The sequence below is a fragment of the Pseudophryne corroboree genome, chromosome 6 (assembly GCF_028390025.1).
Source record: "Pseudophryne corroboree isolate aPseCor3 chromosome 6, aPseCor3.hap2, whole genome shotgun sequence".
NCBI classification, from domain to species: Eukaryota; Metazoa; Chordata; class Amphibia; order Anura; family Myobatrachidae; genus Pseudophryne; species Pseudophryne corroboree.
The window spans coordinates 142,712,560-142,729,888 of NC_086449.1; the positions used below are offsets into that span (position 1 = coordinate 142,712,560).

The 17,329-nt window shown below is 44.0% G+C and overlaps 1 protein-coding gene across 5 annotated transcripts in view; it reads left to right on the forward strand.

Moving 5' to 3' along the window:
- LOC134936738 (5'-nucleotidase domain-containing protein 4-like) overlaps positions 1-17,329 on the forward strand; it is a 165,539-nt gene that overhangs the window by 69,016 nt on the left and 79,194 nt on the right. For 2 of the 5 annotated variants that reach the window (XM_063931953.1, XM_063931955.1), the window contains 3 exons: positions 10,498-10,571; positions 11,548-11,665; positions 13,732-13,827. In XM_063931953.1, coding sequence (XP_063788023.1) covers positions 10,498-10,571; positions 11,548-11,665; positions 13,732-13,827 — 288 coding nt within the window. Of the gene's footprint in view, positions 1-2,689; positions 2,930-10,050; positions 10,119-10,497; positions 10,572-11,547; positions 11,666-13,731; positions 13,828-17,329 lie in introns of those variants that run through there. The other 3 variants (XM_063931952.1, XM_063931954.1, XM_063931956.1) reach the window with 3 other exon arrangements.

Here is a 17,329-nt window from a genome sequence, read left to right on the forward strand (position 1 = left end):
TGTGCTCCGGGTGCCCTGGTTCTGGTTGCTATTGTCTTTCGGTTACCTATAGCCGCTGCAGTCCCATTGCTTAAAGCCTGTCACCACTCGTGGAGTGCTCACAGGGTGTAGAGGAAGCTTCGGGTGATAAAGGTGGTTCCCGTGGATGTCTTTTAATCACAAGCCACTGTCTTCATTTCTTCAAAGTCAGAGTTCTTCAGCCTCATCTTTCAATCACAAGCCACAGTCTTCAATTCTACAAAACCAGTGTTTTTCAGCCTCGTCTTTCTGATCACTATCAAAGTCTACAGTCCTTCAAAACCAGAATTGTTCAGCCTCTTTTTTCAAATCATTAACCATAGACTCCAGTTCTTTAATTCAGTGTCTTTCAATCACTCAAGGATCCGTGTATAGTTTACTTCTCAATAAATATGCAGTTACCCTCCTACGGAGTTCTCCTTCTTCTCTTATACTAAGGTCTCTACCCCATGAGTAGGAACTACATCCGGCCAGCTCGTCTACTCCTTTCACAGGCAGCTGTCCCTTCAGCCAAAGCTCAGTTGTTGGAACCCCAACAACGCCGAGCGTGACATATAAGTTGCACTACTGTGTGGTGCACCATATAGAAAGGGCACTACTGTGTGGTGTAATGTGAATACAGAGCAATATGGTGTGGTGTAATGTGAATTAGGGGCACTACTGTGAGGAGTAACGTTCATAAGGTTAAGTGGTACTACTGCGTGATGTAACATGAATAATGGACACAATCGCATGATATAATGTGAATAAAGGTGCACTACTGTGTGGAGTTATTTGAATTGGGGACACTATTGTGTGGCCATGCCCCTACCCAGCAAGAACACACCCCTTTTTGGGCTGTGCACTGAATGTGCGCACTGTTCCTATTTAAAATATAGGGGGTAGGAGCACCAACATATGGACTGCCATGGGTGAGGGGTGATGGTGCTGGGGAAGGGACGCAGAGTCAGAGGTGGAACTAGCAGTGGTGCTAGGGGGCACCAGACAAAATCTTGCCTAGTGCATCATATTGGTTAGGGCCGGCTCTGTCTGTATGCAATCAGGTGTAATCCCTATGGAGGCCCCTAGGCCAGGATTAATCCTTATGGAGGCCCCTAGGCCAGGTGTGTTTCAGTAGAGGAGGGGGCCTGTGTGCAGACTCCTTTCTATAACATAGTAGACTCTGGCATTGTGCCAGAGTCTACTGCGCATGCACAGGTGTTCACAAACATGGTGTCCGCCATGTTCCGGTGATAAATCGCTACTGTGCATGTGCAGCGGCCATTTTGAAGGTGATTTTGACCGCAGCATCAGCTCCAATGAGGCAGAACCCCGGAAAGGTAATTAAACATGGGTGCAGTGTGTGCGGTGTGGCTTCCCTGGCCACAGGAGTCCGTGTGCCCCACACACATTGCACCCATTATATATTCACAAATGCCCTAGACAGTCAAAATCTCGAGGTCCTCCTTCCAAATGATCTCCTGTTACGTTTTCCATTTTACCAACTAACAGCTTACAATATGGAAACTGTAATGTGAATCTAATCTCTATGGTTTATGTGCTTTATGTTGTTACTGGGTACATTACAGTATTTTCTCTATAAAATCTTTAATGTAAAGTTTTCGTCTTTGAGTTTATTCATTTTTTCTATCTTTTAGAGACAATTTAAGAAAGCTTGATTGCAATTTTCTTTCAAGATCAAATCAATGTTATTTTGAACCATTGTTGCGGGGCCCCTAAAAAGCGCAGGGCCCATAGGCCGGTGCCTGGTCTGCCTATTTGGTAATCTGGCACTGTCTGTAAATTCACTTTTCCAGTGATTTCTCTATTGCACAGTCACAAATCTTTTATACACTTTACTACACCAAGGAATGTTAGGAGGACTATGGGGACTTGCAGTATTGTGCGTTAGTTTGTATAACACAGGAGGTAAGTCTTTATGTCATGCGTTATGCTGTGCCTCACTAGCCTTAACATTTAAATACCTTAAGGGCCCTACACACTTAAAGATTATCTGTCCAATCTGGCTGATTGGAAAGAAAATCTGGCAATGGCTGGGAGCAAATGACAATCAACAATTTGCTACCAAAATAAAGAAAATGGACAAAAACAGTTCAGATAAATTGGTTTCATGAAATAAACTTAACCAATTTGTCTTAAAGTCCATGTTTGTCTGTTTTCCAATGTTTGAGAGCAAATAGTCAATTGCCATTTGCTCCCAGACGTTGCCAGATTTTCTTTCCAATCAGCCAGATTGGACAGATAATCTTTTAGTGTGTAGGGCCCTTATATCCTGCAAAAACAGACAATTATTAGTGATCTCAGGATTGATAAATAGGCCCCATGGTGATTTAAAGGACCTTAGTGAGATGTGATTTGTGTCTGGCTCTGGTTGTGTTACACAGGATTGTTATTTCTAAGAGAAAAATGCAATTAGGCGAATAGTGTAAGAAATAAAACCGGGAAAATAATAACATCCCTGACAGTTGTTACTATAAAGCAGAGAAGGAGAAGTAATAAAACATAAACATTATGGGCGATAGACGTATACATAGCAACACTCTGAGGATGAGGGAAAGAAGCGGAATGAGTGTCAGGCAGAGAATTGGGAACAGGAGGGATTGGAGGGAGGAGGGGGGGGGGGGACTGCTAGAACAGGAGTAGGAGGGAGGGATGAGGCAGCGGCTGTCCTGTACTGATAACATAATCTGCAGCATAAGATAGACCCTTGGACCTGTAGCTTTAGGGATATGATACTCAGAGTAGTCGGAGAGCAGCACTGAGCTGGCACATACATCACTGTAGTCATGGGCAGCATCAGCACGGAACACAGCCTGGGCACTGATGGTCTCCAGGTGTCTGACCAGCATCCCAGCTCCACAGACCATAGCACTGTGGACTTCCGAACACTGAACAGGGACTATGACCACAGGTGAGTAGCAGTGACCTGCACATCCCTACACTCTGATACATATATATGTATATAAAACTAGTCAATATGATGTCTCAGGTGTCAGGATCTTCTTTATGTAAGTAAATTCTTCTAATGTATAAACCCACTATGGGCTCAATTTATTAATAGGGTCTACTATCAGCTGCATCTTCTGTTTTCTGTAACTTCTTCCTCCTCAGTGCTCTTCTTCTCCTGGAAAGTGCAAAAATGCACATGTGCGTCAGACGTCCATGTACGCGCTTTGTCTGCCGCGCTCCGTTGTTTAACCCAGCAGGGATTCAGCAAAGCTGAAGAGGCTTCGCTGGTCCCATTGCTGGTTCCTGGCACAGGTAGAGTTAACATCATCTCAAAGCTTTTCACTGCTGTGATAAATAGGGGTCAGATTCAATTGGGAGCACATTTTCCCCAAATCTCGCACCGTGTGGTTTTTCCCACAAGTGCACAATTTTTGGTATTCAGTTGGGTGCTGGGTTTTTCTTTTTTCATGCACTGCTCCAGACCATTTATTTAAAAAATCTCGGTACTTGTTTTGGAACACCTTGGATAGCCCCCTAATGACTAATTAAGCACTTGGACATTTCCCCAATTAGACCATAAATACTTTCCTTCTGCAACCCCCCCTTAATGTGCTGCAGTCTTCAGCAGTCTTTTTTTTTTGGGGGGGGGGGGGGGGGTTGTAAGAGGCAGCAACCAAGCATTTTGCTGGAGCTTACGGTGGCAAAATTATTCTTCGCCACGTGATGAATGAAGATCCATAAATCAGATCTGAAATAAAATCATTATGCCTTTAAATCTCCCAATCTCTGTAACTACAGTATGTTGTGGAGTCCCTGCCATGCAGCAGGGGATGTAGTTGTGTGACCAGCGGGATCCCGCCCCCTAACAATCCTGAGAGTCGGTATGCCGACTGACAGGGACTATTCCCACTCATCGGTGTCCACAACACCCATAGAGTGGGAATAGAACCTGCGGCAAGTGCAGCTCGCCACCCAGCCCACAAGGGGCTTTGTTGCGCTCACCCCCGGCCTCGGCATGGTGATATATTTATCACTTTATCATCATTTTCCCCCAGTACCATTTACCCACAAAACTGCTGACATCACAAACCTACGAAACAATCACATGGAGGATTGTACTTAAGGAACTTCACCATCTCAGTCTTACTCAAAAAATTTTGTATTTCTGAATATTTGGATATGGGATACTCAACTTGTACCTAAAAACAGGATCGTTGGGATGCCTTGAGGACTGCGTTTGAGAACCTCTGCTGTATACACATTCATACCTCCCAACATGACCCTCTCCAGGAGGGACACAACGCTCTGCTTTTGGAATTTTCTCTTAATGAATGATTGCCGGCACCTGTGTTGAATAGGTTAATGGATAAGAAAGGTGTTTCAGCACAGGTGATGGCAATCATACATTAAGAGGGAAGTCTAGGAGCAGAGCATTGTGTCCCTCCTGGAGAGGGTCATGTTGGGAGGTATGCACATTGTTGTGCAAATGTTATTGTCTTTGTTGCATGTACTCTGCTCATACTTGCCTACCTGACCCTCTCCATGAGGGAGAAAATGCTCTGTTCCTGGACTTTCCTGGTAATGTATGGTTGCCATCACCTGTGGTGAGCTAGTTAATTGATAAGAAAGGTCTTTCACCACAGGTGATGGCAATCATACATTACCAGGAAAGTTCAGGAACAGAGCATTTTCTCCCTCATGGAGAGGGTCAGGTAGGCAAGTATGACTCTGCTTTGTATTATTATTGGGTAGAGCAGTGGTTCTCAAACCCAGTCCCCAGGACCCCAAACAGATCATCTTTTCCAAGTCACCCGGCAGGTGCACAGGGGTATTCATTTACTCACCAACACATTTTAAAAGATTGACTGGTGTTGCTGATTATTTCACTTGTGATTCTGTGGGGAGACCTGGAAAACATGAATTGTTTAGGGTCCTGAGGACTGAGTTTGAGAACCTGTGCTTTACCTAATATAGGCCCTCATTCCGAGTTGTTCGCTCGCTAGCTGCTTTTAGCAGCATTGCACACGCTAGGCCGCCGCCCTCTGGGAGTGTATCTTATCTGAGCAGAAGTGCGAACGAAAGAGTAGCAGAATTGCTACTAAATAATTCTTTGCAGTTTCTGAGTAGCTCCAGACCTACTCACAAATTGCGATCAGCTCAGTCCGTTTAGTTCCTGGTTTGACGTCACAAACACGCCCTGCGTTCGGCCAGCCACTCCCCTGTTTCTCCAGACACGCCTGCGTTTTTTTGCAAATGCCGGGAAAATGCTGAGTTGCCGCCCAGAAACGCCCCTTTCCTGTCAATCATTTACCGAACATTAGTGCGACTGAAAAGCGCAGCAGAAACCACAGCAAAACAGCTAAGCTTTGTGGTAAATAACTAAGCGCATGCGCCCTGCGTGCCTTGCGCATGCGCAATTTGCCACTAATCGCAGCGTGGCGAAAATCGGCAACGAGCGAACAACTCGGAATGACCCCCCCAGAGTGACCATATTATCCCTTTTACCTGGGACACCCATGGATTACACAGGTTCTGTGGCTGGCTGACTTTAAGACTACATTTTAGCTGGTTTTAATCAGCCACAGAACCTGTGTAATCCATGAATGTCCCAGGTAAAAAGGGATAATATGGTCACTCTACCTCACAGGTTCTCAAACTCGGTCCTCAGGACCCCACACAGTGCATGTTTTGCAGGTCTCCTCACAGAATCGCAAGTGAAATAATTAGCTCCACCTGTGGGCCTTTTAAAATGTTTCAGTGAGTAATTAACACACCTGTGCACTTGCTGGGTTACCTGCAAAACATGCACTGTATGGGGTCCTGAGGACCGAGTTTGAGAACCACTGCTCTACCTCATAGGTCTGCAAACTCGGTCCTTATTATACCCCACACAGCAGTGACGTGCCTGCCACACAGTGCATGTTTTGCAGGTAACCCAGCAGGTGCACAGGTGTACTAATTATTTCACTTGTGATTCTGTGAGGAGACCTGCAAAACATGCACTGTGTGGGGTCCTGAGGACCGAGTTTGCAGACCTATGCTCTACCTCAGGGGTTCTCAAACTCGGTCCTCAGGACCCCAAACAGTGCATGTTTTGCAGGTAACCCAGCAAATGCACAGTTGTATTAATTACTCACAAACATTTTCAAAGGTCCACAGGTGGAGCTAATTATTTCACTTGCGATTCTGTGAGGAGACCTGCAAAACATGCACTGTGTGGGGTCCTGAGGACCGATTTTGCGAACCTGTGCGCTACCTAATAGTTAGGCAGGACTTCATTCTTCAAGCAAAATCTTTACATTCTATCAGAGGAGCAGAGGCGTAACTCTGGGAGGCAACGGAGTCATCTGCCGCCGGGCTCCTGCTCTGAAGGGGGCACCTCTCCTACCATTCTGTGACACCATTAAATTAAGTTGATAGCTGCTACTCTCTTATCAGTAGCCAATTGCCTCACTGGTCCCTGTACCTTACAAATCACACCCTTTTTATTATACTTTAGATACACATTTTACAAGTGTCATACCTGGGATTAGAAATCATGACCTATTACACTGGAAGCAGACACCTCACTGATGAAGCTGTTTGCTCCTGTATAGGAAATATGATAATTCTAACTATTGGAAGATACTTCTCTGACAATTACACGTAACTTCGTACAGTAAGAATTCTCATGCCTTCTATACAGGAGCAAATAGCTCCATCAGTAAAGTGTCTGCTGTCAGTGTAACAGGTCATGGGTTCTAATCCTGGGTGTAACTGCTAAGAAATGTGTGATTTAAAATAAAGACAATGAAATGTGTATGTATGTATGTATGTATGTATGTATGTATATACCAGTGACGTGCGGTGGGATCACAGGTTGGGAGGCACTGGCAGCTAACAAGCCCCCCCCCCCCCCCCCCCCCCCCCCCCCCCCCCCCCCCCCCCCGGAAAAAAAAAAGTGTGGTCCCCCAACACATCAGGAAAACCAGCACTAGGCAGAACCAGCCAGGGGGAGTAATGCCATAGCAGGGGAGGACACTCAGTGTGGGGTCCCCCTGCCATAACATTAATCTGCCCCCAGCCAGTCAGCCCAGGGTTGGAATTCCTCGAAAAGTGGGAACCCCAAAAAATAAAAATGGGGTCCCCCCTCCCGAGCAATAACCAGCACTGGGCTGATAGCCCAGTGCTATGCCCCGCACCCCTGGTGGCGGTGGGTGCGGGGTTCATTGTGTGTTAATATTGTTCTTTACAGGTGGCCTACAGGTCCCAGCAAGCCTGCCCCAGCATGCTGGCACTTGGAGAACCACAAGTGCCAGCATGCCCGGACATAAAGGGCCTGCTGGCACCTGTAGTCCACCTGCAAAGAATAGTCATATTGTTCTTTACAGGTAGCCTACAGGTCCCAGCAAGCCTGCCCCAGCATGCTGGCACTTGGAGAACCACAAGTGCCAGCATGCCCGGACATAAAGGGCCCGCTGGCACCTATAGTCCACCTGTAAAGAAAATATTAAAATAAAACGCCACACGTCTTGAAAAGAAGCTTTATTTAACTGGGTCTTCACCTGGGGGCGGCGGCCGTTAAGCTCTTTTGCGTGGCCGCCGCCTTCCCAGGGCTTCCGGCGTCTTCACCTGGGGGGCGCCACCCCCCCAGGGCTTCCAGCGTCTTCACCTGGTGGGCGGCGGCTGCTAAGCTCTTTTGCATAGCCGCCGCCCAGCCAGGACTTCCAGCCGTCTTCTTTCTTCAGGAGCTCTTCACAGCTCCTCCTCCGCCGTCGGACTGACTCTCCTCCGCCTCGCGCTGACTTATATAAGTCAGCCGGAGGGGGCGGGGCGATGACGCGGCGAGCCGTGATTGGCTCGCGGCGGCCATCTTGAATTTCAAAAATGACGCTGAGGCGCCATTTTTGAAACTGGAACCGCTCCGCTGCCAAACTCTGCAGATAAAGGTAATTTTCCGCCGCCGCAACCCGCCGCCTGCTCCACCGCCGCCCGCACCACCGCCGCCGCATCCCGCCGCCCGCACAATCGCCGCATTCAGCCGCCCGCACAGTGATTGACAGCAGATCCAGTGACGGATCCGCTGGCCAATCACTGTAGCCTCACTGACAGGGACGTGCTTTCATAGGTTGAAAGCACGTCCCTGTAGGAAAGCGGCACCACTAATGGTGCCGCTTTCCCATACATTTTCAATGGGCTTTTACAGCCCATGGCTAGTCTCCGCCCGTGTCCGCCCCCCGCTCCCCATATTATCCCCAGAGATAACGGGAGGCACCACGATCGGTGCCTCCCAAACACATAAGGAGGGGAGCAATGATCAGAATAATATTAAGAAGATACATATGACACAGAATATGTGTCATATGCATCTTCTTTGTATTATCTTAATCATTAATGACAGGGGAGGCACTGCCTCCCCTGCCTCCCCTGACTGCACGTCCCTGGTATATACATATATATACACACACATACATATACAGACACACAGTATATAATTATTTTTTTTCAGAACACTACACCCACTTATCTAAATATAGGGGGGCACCAATATTTATCTTGCCTCAGGGCTACTGGGTCGAACTTACGCCACTGCAGAGGAGCATTCACATCTGGGAAGGGGGAGGGCTGTGTGCAGCTTGGTTTGTCAATTAGGAAGAGGTCGAATGTGGAGAGGTCACTGCACTAGTTCCTAGGGTAGTATCGGTCTGTATATCTCTAACCCTCTGATGTCAGAATATTTACACTCTTCATTTTGTAAGATCAAGTCTGTTATTAACCAGAAATGCGGGTGCTACCGCTTCCACCCAAACTTAGATATACATACACACAATAAAAGAAAAGTTTGTAGAGCAAATGGTGCACTCAAGGTAAGTTAACTTACCATACTATCCCTTTAAACCAGGTGACTCATGAGTTGCACATGTTCTCTAAGTGCCTAAAATGTGAAATGCAGGATTGAAGTCAGCCAGCCACAGAACCTGTGTAATGCATGAGTGTCATTGGTGTAAAGCACAGGTTCTCAAACTCGGCCCTCAGGACCCCACACAGTGCATGTTTTGCAGGTCTCCTAACAGATCACAAGTGAAATAATTAGCTCCACCTGGGGATCTTTTAAAATGTGTCAGTGAGTAATTAATACACCTGTGCACTTGCTGGGTTACCTGCAAAACATGCACTGTGTGGGGTCCTGAGGACCGAGTTTGAGAACCACTGGTGTAAAGGGATAGTATGGTAAACCTAATCATACAGCAACGCCTCTCTGGTGGCACTGTATTCCACGTTAAAGGTCCTGAAATGACGTTACTTTGCATCATACTTGCCTACCTGACCCTCTCCATGAGGGAGAAAATGCTCTGTTCCTGGACTTTCCTGGTAATGTATGATTGCCATCACCTGTGGTGAGCTAGTTAATTGATAAGAAAGGTGTTTCACCACAGGTGATGGCAATCATACATTACCAGGAAAGTCCAGGAACAGAGCATTTTCTCCCTCATGGAGAGGGTTAGGTAGGCAAGTATGCTTTGCATCACTGTTTGATGGACCGCCATTCCCATCCAGACCTATTAAAAGTAAAAGTATGTACAGTATGATTTCCCAGGTGTTAAATCCATGTTGAATCCATAATAAATACTTGCCTCATTATCTTTTTCTGTTCTGATAGACCAGATACCTGAAACTGCATGGTATTAGAGCACAAGTTCCCAAACTCGGTCCTCAGGACCCCATACAGTGCATGTTTTGCAGGTCTCCTCACAGAATCACAAGTGAAATAATGAGCTCCACCTGTGGACCTTTTAAAATGTGTCAGTGAGTAATTAATACACCTGTGCACCTGTTGGATTACCTGCAAAACATGCACTGTGTGGGGTCCTGAGGACCGAGTTTGAGAACCACTGTATTAGAGCAATCCTGACTATTAGGACCACAATGGGTTCAGTCTGGTCCAGAAGTGTGACATGCTTTCTAAACCATACCTCCAAATATGACCCTTTCCAGGAGGGACAAAATGCTCTGTTCCTGGAATTCCCTCTTAATTTATGATTGCCCTCACCTGCTTTAAACAGGTTAAATGATAACAAAGGTGTTTCAACACAGGTGAGGGAAATTTTAAATTAAGAGGGAAGTCCTGGAACACAGCATTGTGTCCTTCCTGAAAAGGGTCATGTTGGGAGGTATGTTCTAAAAACACTCGTATGGTTTTGCCTTTAGTATGTTCTAAACACTTGTATGGTTTTGCCTTTAGTATGTTCTAAACACTTGTATGGTTTTGCCTTTAGTATGTTCTAAACACTTGTATGGTTTTGCCTTTAGTATGTTCTAAACACTTGTATGGTTTTGCCTTTAGTATGTTCTAAACACTTGTATGGTTTTGCCTTTAGTATGTTCTAAACACTTGCATGGTTTTGCCTTTAGTATGTTCTAAACACTTGTATGGTTTTGCCTTTAGTAACTTGTACAGTTTACAAAGATGCACAAAAAATGCACTTTTACATACAGTAGCTGCACTTTATTGCAGAATGTTTTCAATACTGACGCCATATTTTCCCACAGGATTTTTGTTAATCGGAGTTTGGGACTGGAGAAGATAAAATGCTTTGGCTTTGATATGGATTATACATTGGCCAGTAAGTCAAATACGTTTCTCACCTCTAAATTTATAATTGGAAAAACTTTAACTTCTGGACGTCAAACTGCACAAGTTGATGACATAGGGTTTACTCATAGGGTTTACTATTGGCATACCTCCCAACATTTAAAAATCCACAAGCGAGACTCCTGCGCGTGCTACCTGAAAATGGGGAGTAGTCTATGTGAAAGGGGGCGTGACCTCACAGCAGTGTCGCGATCGTGTCACGGAAGGTGGCATGACTAGCGCTCTGTGAGCTGTTGGCATGCCCCGGGCCCCTCTGTCTCCATTGAATAGACACTGTGCACAAGCGCACAACGTCTATTCACCACTGCTCTGCTATGCAGGGCAGCGAGTGACAGGAGTCTCCCAACTTCCCATTTTCCCGGTGATTTTTCCACTGCGCATGCGCAAAACACAGAGAAAAAGATGCCGCATCATTTTACCAGTGACTTCTGCAGCGCTGCTGCTGCGCCGCTGGGCTCAGCAGGGTATTTAAAATAATGGGTGCAGGGTGTGCGGTGTGGGCCCCCCTGGTCTCCGGGGGTCCGTGTGCACCGCAGACACTGCACCCATTATAAATATGCTAGTACCTTGGAGAGTGATAAATTGCACTGTGATAAAGTACCAACCAATCAGCTCCTAACTGTCATTTTCAAACACAGCCTGTAACATGACAGGAGCTGGTTGGTTGGTTCTTTATCACCGTGCAATTTATCACTCTCCAAGGTTTGATAAATCTGGGAAATACTTTACTATATTTAGATTATCTACCGGTATATTTTATATTTGTATTGCCATTTAAATATACTAATTAAATTGGGATTGTATTTTATGTTCACACACGTTGCTGTAAGGGGCTCTGATTTGTTTGCAATAACTTGTTTCTCAGTTATATATGAATGCACAAGTGCATGTATAGATACATTTACATTGATTTTATCATACATATGTAATTACTGTACTCTCTACAGTGTACCGTTCTCCAGACTATGAGCAGCTTGGCTTTGATCTGCTGCTGGATAGACTGGTCTGCATTGGATATCCTCATGAAATCCTTGAGTATAAGTATGATCCAACCTTCCCCACAAGGTTTGTCCATTCTCCAAAGTATATGAGACATTACAGTATTTACTGAATTACGTGCAGCTTGACACTATGGGGGTATCAATTAGCCCCGATGCCGCTTCGGGCGAACAAAATGGCTGGATATCGTGATTACTGACTGATGGTCATTATTGCAAATCACATGGCAGTGGGAGGAGCATGATCAAGTGAATTGTCAGAATATTGAGGTGTGAGGCATATGGGAGAGGTCTGAGTGGAATGATGGGGATATAGAGAGATCTGAGTGTCATGGAGGGGATGTGGGGAAGTGTGAGTGGCAAGAGGGAGAAGTGGGGAGGTCTGAGTGGCATGATGGGGATATGGGGAGATCTGAGTAGCATTGGGGGGGATGTGAAGAGGTCTGAGTGGCATAATGGGGATGTGGGGAGGTCTGAGCAGCATTGGGGGGGGGGGATGTGGGGAGGTCTGAGTTGCATGGAGGAGATGTTGGGAGGTCTGAGCAGCACCAAGTGGAGATGTGGGGAGGTCTGATTGGCATGATGTGGAAGTGGGAAGGTCTGAGCAGCATTGGGGGGGGGGGGGGGGGGAGGGATGTGGGAAGATGTGAGTGGCATGGTGGGGTTGAGGGAAGGCTGAGTAAAATTGGAAGGTATGTGGGGAGGTCTGAGTAGCATTGGGGGGATGTAGGAATGTGTGAGTGGCATGGTGGGGATATGGGGAGGTCCGAGTAGCATGTTGCAGAGGTAAGATACACAAGTGGTAGCTGATAACTTGTATGAAGGCTTAGAGAGGGCGTTATATGTCAAGTGGGGATTTAAAGGCATGTAGGGGCTGCTGTGAAATAAGAAGAAAATCTTGAAGGTGAAAGAATTTTAAAGCCAGTGATGAGCATGTGATTGCAATTTAGGATTCATATTGTGGGGGTGCAGAGGTTACATTTAAGCTATTTTTCTGAATCTTGAAAGTAAGGGTGATGTGCAGTTCTTTTGAAGGTTGAAAGACCATATTAGAAGTGTGCCGGGTTGCTCATTACCGTTCTACATAAATAAAAGAGAAATTAAAAAAAAGTAGTGCAGCATTAAAGCAGCAAGTCCAAGAAAAAAACAGGTGTCTTTTCTAATAGAAATTAACGTGGCAGACAATAAGAATGTTGGTATTTATAATTTTCCCTTGTTTTTTTTTTTAGGTTGCTATTAATGATTTATGATTCTGGATTACCATGGCAACCACAGTCATATGGCACATGATGTAGTGAGCAGAGTGGCTTTGGAACACCCCTCTGAGCTCTGTCTGCACTGTGACAGCCTTTCCCTCCCCTTTTCCCCTTTGGCATCACATGACATGCCGAGAGTTGTGTGTTTCTGTGCAGCAGACTCACTGGGGGAGATTCAAATGTTTGAAAAGTCAGTTGGGAGTCTGTTTTTTCCTATCTAATAGACAGCAAAAACCAAACACCCAACCGACTGTTCAAACATTTGAATCTCCCCCACTGTGTCTATGTCTGGCAGCCATTTTTTTTTTGCCACCCAGTGAGATTTTCAAAAAGGAGATATTGATTTGCAGGAGGCTAGGCTAGCTAAGAAAAATGACCAGGTGCATGCTTAAAAGGTACTTAACCAGCTATTAGAATAAAAATGAAATGTTATTTGTAAGATTGCTGCTTTAATAACAGAGTTCTAATTGATTGTGGGTGTAGTACTACAGTATATAATGCCTGAAGATGGTAGAGGGTATTTTGTCATGCATGACAAATATTTTTAGTACCAATGCGGCACTAAAGTAACAATAGGGTTGTATTACTACCATAAGTGGGGTTCCACAACACAAGGGAGATTACTTACTGGTTTGTCTTAATGACATCACAGTGCGTTTTCCTTCAGGGCATAGTATCTTCTGCTTACAGCTGATAAGGTTATCCTGCCATGCACATGATGCAGTATTATTTATTTACACTTCTGTACTAATTATGAGACGATACAGCATTATTCTTCCTACCCTATAAAATGATCGGAATAGCTGTTTCCTCTCTTCTCTACAGCTTACATAATAAGTGCAGATTCTAGAGTAACTGTGCTCTGTGTCTTTGATAGGGGCCTGGTGTTTGACAGCCTATATGGAAACTTGCTGAAGGTTGACTCTAATGGCAATGTACTTGTATGCACTCATGGTTTCCGTTTATTAAAAGGGTAAGTAATGGAGAAACATACCTTGTTTATAAGACAGAATTTTATACCTACCCATGAACCTAAGTCCAAAGGAAATATATGTGGGGAAAAGTAGACACAGCTTTAATTACTAACATTCTGCAACATGATGGCCCAGAACAGCTCCAGCCACACAATAACTATCAGGGAAACCCTACGCCCTGGAGATCCCAGCCCCTCCCCTGACTTTGTACACGGACACCCCACAAGGGTTGTGTTAAGCACTTCATCCACAACTTATAAGGGGCGACTGTTCCTAGCACCACCCACACTTACCGACGGTCGGGATGCCGGCAATAGCATCACGGCCGTCAGTATGCCGGCAGCAGGGCATGCGATAGAAAGCCCCTTGCGGGCTATACCCACGAGTGGACACCCATGAGTGGGAATAGCCCCTGTGAGACGGGATTCTGGCTGCCGTCAATGTAACTGCATGTAACTGTATCCCCTACAAAACAAACAGAGGCCAGTGCAGTTGAACACAAGTCTCCGTAATTGCTCTCGTCACGCACAGTAATAAATGCGTATCGCCAGTATGCTGATCTGTATGCATATGTAAAGGAATTTTACCCAACTGCGCCTGTGTGTATATAAATTAATAAATGGGTGATTTGAATAAAGGGAAAAATCACAGTACTGTTTGGATAAAAATTAAATTGACATTTATTCTTTTGAAAAAAGAAAAGTATATATAAATGAAAATGAAGGAAAATACAAAAACAAAAACAAAAAAACACCTTTTATTTCAGGTAACTATATGTCCAAAATGATAACAGGTCAGGAAAAATCTTCCTGCACCTGTACAGTGTTGAAAAAAACTTTGGGAAGAACGTGAATAAAAAGATTTGAAAAGTATATATTGAAAAATTTCAAATGTCTGGTGTGAAATAGAGTGTGGCGTCCCACCTCTTTTCCACCTTGTTGTGACTGGTTATTAGGTAAACTACAGATAAGGTAGATTATCCGGAAAAAAAGGCAATGTTCAATTTCCAAATTTAGCCCAGTGCTAATAATAATGTGTATCCCAGTGGAGGCAAGATCTTAATTTTGATGCTGCGATGCTGCGGGGTACCCCAACGTTGGTATCAGTGGGATAAGGTGTTCAGGGATAAGGTATAAAGAAACCCCGGACTCCCCGCTAGTTCTCCCCGTTATAGTCGGCCAGAGGCGCCTGCACTCACAGGTGTCTGCCGACTGCTACTGACGGGGGGACGCGGTCATGCCACTGGGGGGAAGGTACACTAACTTCGGGACCCACAAGGGGACTGTCCGTCGTGAACCTTCCCTCCTGCGGGGTCAGATACCTTATTCTCCTGTGCTTGATCCCGTTCTTTTCTTTCTTCCTCCGGTCTTCTCTCTCGGCGCTCTGCTTGTAGGTCTGTTCCCTTTCAGCCGCGCGGCTTCGTTTTCTCTTCACGGGATCACCGATCTGTGCAGTGATGTTCCGTCCGGATAGTCTTCTCGGTCTTGTAGCTTTTTGTAGGTGTGATGGTGTGATGATATGCTTTTTTCTCTCCAACGCGTATCGACCCGTCTGGGTCTTCCTCAGGGAGTCCGTGTCTACCATCTTGATTGAGGGCTTTTTATGCCCATAGTTCGTGACATCATAATGGGAGTGTCCATTTTTTTCTCCTTTCTCTGTGTTGCTGGATACAATTGTGTCTATAGAGTTGTTACATAACCCAATTGATTCTATTCTAAGTGATTATAGATACTAAATGGCTATATGTAAATTATATTGTGATTGGAAAATGTGTATAGCAGGGAAACCACCTTTTTGCTCCTATATTCTGGTATTGGATATGGATGATGAATATAATATAAATTAATTCTACTAATTGGATAGGGTAAAAGTGAGAGGAGCTAGATGAATTGAAGATGAAAAGAACACAGCTTTAAATTATTTTGTCTGATAATAATGAATTAGTAATATATGATGGTATTTTGTATATCAATGGCAAGACAGTTGCTGTATTTTAGTTTCTGTTGCGGGTTATGAAAATAATTTAGATTCTGTTGCGGGTTATGAAAATAATTTAGATTATTTGGGAAGAGTAGTAAACGAACAATGAAAAATAAATAAAATAAAAATAAATATAAAAACAAAAATAAAAATATAAAAAAAATATAATGTGATAATAATAATAGTGAGAATAAAATTAATAGTAAAGTTGAAAAATAAAGTAAATGAAATTGATAATAATAGATGAGTATATATTAAAATGTAGATTTCAGGTAAATAAATAGCTGATATTTAGTAAGAAGATATGGATAATACAATTAATTATATTTTCAAAGTATAGTGATAGGAAATGATTCTCATAATGGAAAATAGATTGTTTTGGCTATAGAACTCTTTCTTACTATCTAGGTTAACCCTTCTGTGGTTTTTTTGGCGGTTGATATAAATTGTTTGTAAGGATGGTGATATAGTCGGTCATGTTGTGTTGATTATAGATACTCAAATGTACATTATGCTGCTAAATCAAATAAAGTAATGTGTTGAAAAACTAGCAATAATCATTTAATTTTATTGTCCATGTATGTATCTAGATGCATACACATACACACAACAAATATACAGTTATGTATGCACATACACATACATGACGATGGAGGAAAGGGTGGATTCTATATGTTGGTCAGTTCATAATTATTGACCTAACCTCATTATCTAGGTTTAGGCCTTGCGGTCTCAGTGTTTTCAATGTATACATCCACCTTAGTTCTTCTTTGTTGATTTTCTTCAGAAAATCTCCTCCTCTCCAATTCGGTGGGACTAACTTGATTCCTATTATTTTCAAGCCTGTTGGGTTGCTTTCGTGTAGGTCTTTAAAATGTTGTGACAAATTGTGTGTCTCTAGGCCGTTTTTTACGTTTCTGACATGTTCAGCTATTCTCGTTTTGAGGGGTCTTATAGTTCTTCCTACATACTGTAGTTTGCATGGACATTCGGCTAGATAAATGACCCCTTTGCTGTGACACGAGATGTGTTCTTGTATATCGAAGATTTCTCCTGTTTTATTGGATGTGAAGTTGGTGACCTTTTTTGTGCTGACTCTCTGTGTTTTGCAATAATTGCAAGAACCGCAGTGAAAAAAACCTTAGGTCAAAAACTAAACAAACATAGTAGTCTGTGTTTTTTCTACTCTTCTCATATGGCTGTGTGACAATCTAGATTTTAGGTCTGGTGCTCTCTTGTAGATGACCTTCGGTCTTGCTGGTAGTTTGTCAGCTAACATGTCATCTTCTAGTAGGATATGCCAGTGTTTGTACAAGATCTTTTCTAGCTGTCTGTTGTTGGTATTGTATTGTGTGATGAATGCTGTTTTGAAAATTTCATTTGTTTTTTCCTTGTTTCTGTAAGTTAGAAGGGTGTTTCTATCAAACTTTTTTGCTTCTTCTAAATCTTTCTCCAGGATGTCTTTTTTATACCCTTTCTCTATGAATTGGTGTTTCATCTCTTCTGCTTGGACTCTAAAGT